This window comes from Neoarius graeffei, chromosome 8 (assembly GCF_027579695.1).
Source record: "Neoarius graeffei isolate fNeoGra1 chromosome 8, fNeoGra1.pri, whole genome shotgun sequence".
NCBI lineage: Eukaryota > Metazoa > Chordata > Actinopteri > Siluriformes > Ariidae > Neoarius > Neoarius graeffei.
The window spans coordinates 2954647-2963926 of NC_083576.1; the positions used below are offsets into that span (position 1 = coordinate 2954647).

General features: G+C 38.5%; 1 protein-coding gene across 2 annotated transcripts in view; it reads right to left on the reverse strand.

Moving 5' to 3' along the window:
* The window catches only part of gpm6aa (glycoprotein M6Aa), a 31301-nt gene extending 22257 nt beyond the window's left edge, over window positions 1-9044 (reverse strand). For both annotated transcript variants that reach the window (XR_009655189.1, XM_060927220.1), the window contains exon 1: window positions 8863-9044. Coding sequence is in view for 1 of the 2 variants with exons in the window: in XM_060927220.1 (XP_060783203.1) it covers window positions 8863-8899 (37 nt within the window). In the remaining variant the exon portion in view is untranslated. The remainder of the gene's footprint in view (window positions 1-8862) is intronic.
* Between the last annotated feature and the right edge of the window lie 236 nt (window positions 9045-9280).

Below are 9280 nucleotides of genomic sequence, written 5' to 3' on the forward strand. Positions count from 1 at the left end.
TAAAACAAACTGGTATAATTTTATGAGTAGTTGCACATCAATGCATCATTTTTTGGGGAACTTTCACCATTATAAACCATGATAAGTGCAAATGTGCAGTAAAATTAGAACTCTCACATCATGAGACTGAAAGTGAAAAATAAAAAAATGGAAATGAACTTGAGCCTTCAAACAAACAAAAGACCCATACAGGAGAGTGTTAAAGCTCCTACAAACCCAAATACCCCCCCATAAATACCCCTCCTCAACCCTCCCCTCCCCCTATTCACTCCTGCCCCAAACCCATCTGTCAGTCTGACACCTCGTTCTGCCCCCAAATCACTTCTACTGCAATTAACCCTCTGGTAGTGCGCACTATTTAGCAATAATGCTTCCCAGTGTGTTCCTCCTGAGAAATATTCGAGTTCATTTTGAGAAAGCGGTGTTGATGTGCTGAAGTTTTCTGTAAGGAGAAATGTGTTTACGTAACATTTCTGGAAGGAGTCTCCAGTGTCAGTGCTCTGTAGCAGTCAGAGGTGAAGCTGGAATTTTAGAGTTCCAGAGTTTATAGCTATTATAATGTGAGAACAGGAACATTAAGTGTAATTATAAATGGATAAAAAGTATGTTTCATTCTTTAATCAGTAAAAAAAAAATTGAATCACTGGTTAAACTGCTGTGGTTTAAGAGGAATAAAGCACTTTAGGATGTTTAAGTCACTGTCGTTGATTGTTTAATTATATCACCTTACACACACATACACACACAGAATGTGATTTTCCCATTCAGAAGAGCAGAACTGAATCTCCATTTGCTCCCCAGCTCTCAGTGACCCAATTACACTGTGCGTGTCGACACACGCTGATGGGTTTTATAGGAGTTTAAATAAAATCTGACAGCGCGAGAAGCCCGGTGTTAAACACCCTTGGCACAATAGATTCCCTCAATGCTACTCCTGATCGACTGATCTGATTCGTTTATATTTATTATGGTTCATTCTTATATGATCTGACTCATTTATAGCTACTCTGATTCATTGCTATCTCATCTGATTCATTTATATTTAGACTGAATATGGTTCATGTGAATCTGATCTGATTCATTTATATCTGATCTGATTCACTTACATCTATTCTGATTCATTTATATTCAGACTTGATATTGTTAATGTGAATCTGATGTGATTCATTTATATCTGATCTGAATCACTTACATCTATTCTGATTCATTTATATCTGATTTGATTCATTTATATTCATACTTGATATGATTTGTGTGAATCTGATGTGATTCATTTATATCTGATCTGATTCACTTACTGTATGTCTATTTTGATTAATTTATATCTGATCTGATTCACTTACACCTATTCTGATTCATTTATATTTGATCTGATTCATTTATATTCAGACTTGATATGGTTCATGTGAATCTGATCTGATTCATTTATATTTGATCTGATTCATTTATATTCTTACTTGATATGATTCATGTGAATCTGATCTGATTCATTTATATCTGATCTGATTCACTTATGTCTATTCTGATTCATTTATACCTGATATGATTCATTTACATCTAATATGATTCATTCATATATGAGCCAATTCATTTACATCTGATTTCATTCATTTATATTCCTACTTAATATGGTTAATGTGAATCTAATCTGTTCATTTATATCTGATCTGAATCATTTGTCTCCGATTTGATTCAGTATATCCGATCTGACTGGTTTATATCTGATCTGAATCATTTACAATCTATTCTGATTCATTCATATACTGTATGATCCGATTCATTTAAATCTGATCTGATTCATTCATGCCTCAGCTGATTTGTTTCTATTTGTGCGATTGAACATTTGACATTTTAAAAGAACGTGTGTGTGTGTGTGTGTGTTAACTCACTCCATCTGTGTTTAGAGTTAAAATAATCTCTTATCCGTAGAGGCACCTGTTCCACCCTCTGACATTTTGTTCATTATTTCAATGTGAAACAAAAATCTGAACAATGAACTTTTTTCCTCACATGCTAATAATATTCTGAACTGAGCCTGAGGGACAATTGGTGGAACGACAGTAACGCTGCGTGTGTGTGTGTGTGTGTGTGTGTGTATCTGCGTGCGTGCGTGCGTGCGTGTGTGTGTGTGTGTGTGTGTTCAGAGGGGAAGTGAGATAATCAGGGGCCAAACAATAGGACAGAGTCCATGGTTGAAGAGAATACAACAAAAATAATCTACACATGTGAAAGTCTGGAAGTCAGATATCTGCACAAAGTACTGTGTGTGTGTGTGTGTGTGTGTGTGTGTGTGTGTGTGTGTGTGTGTGTGTGTGTGTGTGTGTGATAACAGCAAAAGGTGTAAGGTCTTACTAGTCCACAGTCATTTATCAAACACTTTATCTACCGAGAGCTTGTGTTCTACATGAAATTCTGCAGGAAGCAGCTTCCAAAATTGAAGGGAAAAAAAAAAAATTCAGAAAAAAAAAATGAAGCTTGACATCAAGAACGTGTTTCTCTCCTGATCTGATCACAATTTCGGTGACGAATAAGATAAAAGCAAACACGGAGGACAAAGTACTGATGAGAATGAGTCTAGAATATAAGAGGAGATTTACATGATGAAAGAAAACTATTTCATTACCAACATATGAAGGTTGCTGTTACTAAAGTTCACTGTGTGTGTGTTTGGGACGTTCAGTGGTGTGTGACGTTACGTTCCACTTTACAGTCAAGTCACACAAGCAGCTCAAGTGCCTTCAAAGATAAACAACGTCCTCATCACCAGAGTTACACCAAACTTTATTACATCTGTATTACTGAGAATAATAAATCTAATCTGGAAGGAGAGCAAGGCTGGTTACTTAGCCAGCACAAGCTAGGACTTGGAACAGAGTATTGCTATTTTTAAAAAATCAGCACACACAAAAAATGCTCTTACCAAATATTCTGTATTTTAAAAGCTCTATTTATAGGATTGTGAAGAACTCTAGGAGAGAGGTGCAGTGCTGACACGCAAGAAAAAAATAAATCAGCCCCTTGTTATTACAAGAAAACATCTCATGATTTAAAAAAATCTCATTCTTACGAGAAAAGCATCTGAATATTAATAGAAAACCTTTCATTATTACAAGAAGAGCTTCTTGTTATTCAATTTTTAAACTAATTCTTCTGAGAAATGCATCTCATTATTATTATTATTATTATTATTATTATTATTATTATTATTATAGTACATCGTCTTATAAAAGAAAAAAATATTTAAATGCTTTTGTATTACGATAAAACATTATCATGAGAAAAAAATATTAATTTTATTGATGGAGTTTTATTTATTTCTTGCATGGCAGAAATGTACATTTCAGACATTCACATGATGACATAATGTATTTTACAAATCGATACTCTCACAATGAAATGGCTGATTCCACGTGACAAACCATCACCACATGAGTAAAGAACGTATTTATTCATAACAACAATATGCTATCTTAAAATTACGAGATAGTTTATCTCGTATTTTCTTGTAAGAACGAGACATTTTTTGCATCCTGTCAAAATACTGATCGGAATTCATTCATTTATTTATTTATTTAGTTACTTTTGCAATTCCGTTCTCTGCACGTTCATGACAGGAAAAGAAAACCTCAGTGATCACACAAGATGAGATAAATTTATAGGCTGAACTCATAAACATGGTAGGTACAGCGGCTCTGTGGTGGAACTCTAATGGCCTAATGTTCTCTAACACAATAACGATGAGTGCTAATGAAATGCCTTTTCTCCCATGAGGCCGTTCTCCTCCATCACCCCTCCCTCGCTCCACTCGTCCACTCTGTACTGCACATACTGAGCTCCCTGTGTGGCTCAAAACCCTCTGATAATCCATTTTCCTTAAATCATCATCATCGTTAAAGAGTGTCACACTGAGCATCTCTCCCATCCAGTTACGGTGATATTAACTTTACGATGCTTTTTTGGTGAAACGGGCCGTGTTTATTTTGTATATAATGTTTATAGTGAATGTAACAGACGCTAAATAAAAACTGAATGAAAAATTGATTTTAGGAAGAGTGGCAAGATAACGAGTCACAAAATAATCCAGTTTATAAACCATATTATAGCTTTACACACCATGAAACTGAGATCTGTTCATGGAATATTTCAGCCACAGTGATCTGGATTTTGAATTTTGTAAATGTTCTAAATTTTGAGGTTTTGAATCAAAGAGAATTTCAGTGAAAAATAGTTCACTGTAAGAGCCACACAGAATGAATCTAGCAGGTAGAATTTATTTTGACTTCACTTTGCACTGAAATCAGTCAGGAAGGAAAATTCTAAGTGCAAGAATCTGTGAACACTGGAAGCACAATGCAAATGAAAACATGAGTGCAAGGCGGCAGCATGTCTTTCTCAAAAATACTAAAACTGATTCATAAACGAGTAAAAGAGATTTTAATGCAAAAATACACTCACTAGAAGTACCATGTCACTCACACTATAGTGCACTATTACTTACATTGTTGTTCACTATTACTCACACTGTAGTACACTATTTCTCACTGTAGTACAGTTTTTTTTGCTCATGCTGTAGTGCACTATTCCTCACATGGTGGTTCACTATCACATCGTGGTGCACTATTACTCACATGGTAGTGCACTATTACTCATTACACTACACTACACTTTTGCTAAAAATGTAGTGCGCTATTACTCATACTGCAGTACAGTTTAACTCATAATATGGTGCACTATTACCCACACAGAGGTACAGTTTTACTCACACTGTAGTGCACTATTACTCACACTGAGGTACGGTTTTATTCACACTGCAGTGCACTATTACTCACACTGAGGTACAGTTTTACTCACACTGTAGTGCACTATTACTCACACTGAGGTACGGTTTTATTCACACTGCAGTGCACTATTACTCACACTGAGGTACAGTTTTACTCACACTGTAGTGCACTATTACTCACACTGAGGTACGGTTTTACTCACACTGCAGTGCACTATTACTCACACCGAGGTGCAGTTTTACTCACACTGCAGTGCACTATTACTCACACTGAGGTACGGTTTTACTCACTGCAGTGTACTATTACTCAAACTGAGGTACGGTTTTACTCACACTGTAGTGCACTATTGCTCACACTGAGGTACAGTTTTACTCACACTGAGGTACGGTTTTACTCACACTGAGGTACGGTTTTACTCACACTGTAGTGCACTATTACTCACACTGAGGTACGGTTTTACTCACACTGCAGTGCACTATTACTCACACTGAGGTACGGTTTTACTCACACTGCAGTGCACTATTGCTCACACTGAGGTACAGTTTTACTCACACTGCAGTGCACTATTGCTCACACTGAGGTACGGTTTTACTCACACTGCAGTGCACTATTACTCACACTGAGGTACAGTTTTACTCACACTGCAGTGCACTATTACTCACACTGAGGTATGGTTTTACTCACACTGTAGTGCACTATTACTCACACTGAGGTATGGTTTTACTCACACTGTAGTGCACTATTACTCACACTGAGGTACGGTTTTACTCACACTGAGGTAGGGTTTTACTCACACTGTAGTGCACTATTACTCACACTGAGGTACGGTTTTACTCACACTGCAGTGCACTATTACTCACACTGAGGTACGGTTTTACTCACACTGCAGTGCACTATTGCTCACACTGAGGTACAGTTTTACTCACACTGCAGTGCACTATTACTCACACTGAGGTACGGTTTTACTCACACTGCAGTGCACTATTACTCACACTGAGGTACAGTTTTACTCACACTGCAGTGCACTATTACTCACACTGAGGTATGGTTTTACTCACACTGTAGTGCACTATTACTCACACTGAGGTATGGTTTTACTCACACTGTAGTGCACTATTACTCACACTGAGGTACAGTTTTACTCACACTGTAGTGCACTATTACTCACACTGAGGTACGGTTTTACTCACACTGCAGTGCACTATTGCTCACACTGAGGTACGGTTTTACTCACACTGTAGTGCACTATTACTCACACTGAGGTACGGTTTTACTCACACTGCAGTGCACTATTACTCACACTGAGGTACGGTTTTACTCACACTGCAGTGCACTATTACTCACACTGAGGTACAGTTTAACTCACACTGCATTGCACTATTACTCACACTGAGGCACGGTTTTACTCACACTGTAGTGCACTATTACTCACACTGCAGTGCACTATTACTCACACTGAGGTACAGTTTTACTCACACTGTAGTGCACTATTACTCACACTGAGGTACGGTTTTACTCACACTGCAGTGCACTATTACTCACACTGAGGTACAGTTTTACTCACACTGTAGTGCACTATTACTCACACTGAGGTACGGTTTTACTCACACTGCAGTGCACTATTACTCACACTGAGGTACAGTTTTACTCACACTGTAGTGCACTATTACTCACACTGAGGTACAGTTTTACTCACACTGTAGTGCACTATTACTCACACTGAGGTACGGTTTTACTCACACTGTAGTGCACTATTACTCACACTGAGGTACGGTTTTACTCACACTGCAGTGCACTATTACTCACACTGAGGTACGGTTTTACTCACACTGCAGTGCACTATTGCTCACACTGAGGTACAGTTTTACTCACACTGTAGTGCACTATTACTCACACTGAGGTACGGTTTTACTCACACTGCAGTGCACTATTACTCACACTGAGGTACAGTTTTACTCACACTGTAGTGCACTATTACTCACACTGAGGTACGGTTTTACTCACACTGCAGTGCACTATTACTCACACTGAGGTACAGTTTTACTCACACTGCAGTGCACTATTACACTGAGGTACGGTTTTACTCACACTGTAGTGCACTATTACTCACACTGAGGTACGGTTTCACTCACACTGCAGTGCACTATTACTCACACTGAGGTATGGTTTTACTCACACTGCAGTGCACTATCACTCACACTGAGGTACGGTTTTACTCACACTGTGGTGCACTATTACTCACGCTGTTGTGCAGTATTACTCACACCGGAGTGCACTATTACTCATACTGTGGTGCACTATTACTCAGGCTATGGTTCACTATTATTCACACAGTGGTTCACTATTACTCACACGGTGGTGCACTATTACCCACACTGAGGTCTGGTTTTACTCACACTGTAGTGCACTATTACTCATAATGTAGTATGCTGTTATTCAGACTGTAGTGCACTTTTTCTAATAATGTAGCACACTATTACTCACACTGTTGTACACTATTACTCACTGTAGTACAGTTTTGCTCATGCTGTAATGCACTATTCCTCACATGGTGGTTCACCATTACACCGTGGTGCACTATTACTCACATGGTAGTGCACTATTACTCATAATGTAGTATGCTATTGCTAATAAAGTAGTGCACTATTACTCACACTGCAGTGCACTATTTCTCATAATGTCACCCATAATTGCTCACACTGTAGTGCACTATTACTCAATGCAATACACTGCTATTCAGACTGTAGTACCACATTACTTATACTGTACTACATCATTAGCAATAGTGTACTACACAATTATTCAAACTGTAATGCACTATTATTCACATTAGTATTTTAGCAATCACACTGTACTACACTACTGCTAATAATGTAGTACATTATTTCTCACACAGTCGTGCACAATTACTCACACTGGTATTTTAGCGATCACACTGTAGTGCACTATTATTTCTCAGTAAACAAGTCCTAATTAACCAAATGGCATTGTACACTAGCATCATTTTATGCGAATTGTAGTACACTATCATTCAGTGAACAAGCCGTAACAAAATGACATCACTACAAGTTACATAATGTCTGTGTATCTTACAAGATAACACGAGCTCTATCATTTAATTAATGACCAGAAGTCTGTGGCGTGTTTCTGTTTCTGTATTTTCACAGATAAATGCCAAAGCTCATACAGGGAAGAGGACATACATGACCACTGCCATGGCAACAGGCGGTTCGACAGCCCATCATGCACTGCTTTCAAAGGAGAGAGGGAAAAAAGCACACATGAAGAGCTGCCATGGAGATGGAGGGAAAAAAGGAGGAGGAGGCGAGAGAGAGAGAGAGAGAGAGAGAAAAGAAAGGGATATATAATGGGTTCTATCTATCTATTTCTGTCTATCTATCTTATATTTTTAAAAAGAGTGTATATATCAAAAATGGTGTAAAAAATATGGGTGGAAATATTTCACATCTCCCTCAAGCACCTGAACGTAAACATGCCCATACATGGCTGTGTTTGGAGAATTTCAGTCTGCAGACATGCTGTTGTTATAAACATGTAATAAACATCAAGCTTCACATGTCACAGGAAGCAAGCGAGTGCATGGAAATAAACGGGAGAGCGAATACACAGACGACGTCTGTGAAGGAAAAAAAGAGGACTGAAATGCGCAGCAAACAAAGACAAGCCTCTTGGACCCTTTACACACACACCATCCACTGCCTGCACACACCCACCTCTTTACCAAACCATCGTTCATTCACACCATCTATATTGTGTTCATGGATTTTTTTCAGCAATTCCTCACAAAGTTATTGATGCACATGAATAATTTGATGTTATTACGACCGAGAAATTAATTTTTAATAATTGCATTTCATTAAAAATAATTAATTTTGTGCAATATTTAGTGCAATAATTTAACATGAACTCTGATATGGCCATTATGCTCCATCAGAGAGAAAAGAGGAGGGTGCAGAGGGGATTAGTCATGAGGGTAAACAAGCAAACAAGATAGATGGATGATGGACAGATGAGAGAAAGAGTGAGAGAGAGAACAAAAGATTAAGATGCATTCCTTTACCTTTCTGGCTCTGTCCCTCGTCCATGTCCTCCTCCATGTCTTTTCTTTTCTTTTCTCCCTGATTTGGGTACGATTTAATCGACTCAACGATGGTTTGTGTGTCGCTGCAGAAATCTTGCTCGTTTTTCTCACAATAGAGACTGAGACTGGGGCTCTGAGCTCACCCCCTCCCTCCCTCTCTCTCTCCCTCTTTCTCTCTTTCAGTCCCCCTCCCTCTCTCCCTCTCTCCCTCTCTCACAGGGACGCGACTGTCAGTGCAGATTCTTTTCAGTCTGTTTCCCTTTCAGTAGTGAGAGGCTTTTTAGGGCAGTGCTACACACAGGCTGATATCTGTCTTTAGGAGCAGGTATGCAAATGAGGGACAGAAAAGAAAGAACAAAAATGGACAAGTGCACACACACACACACACACACACACA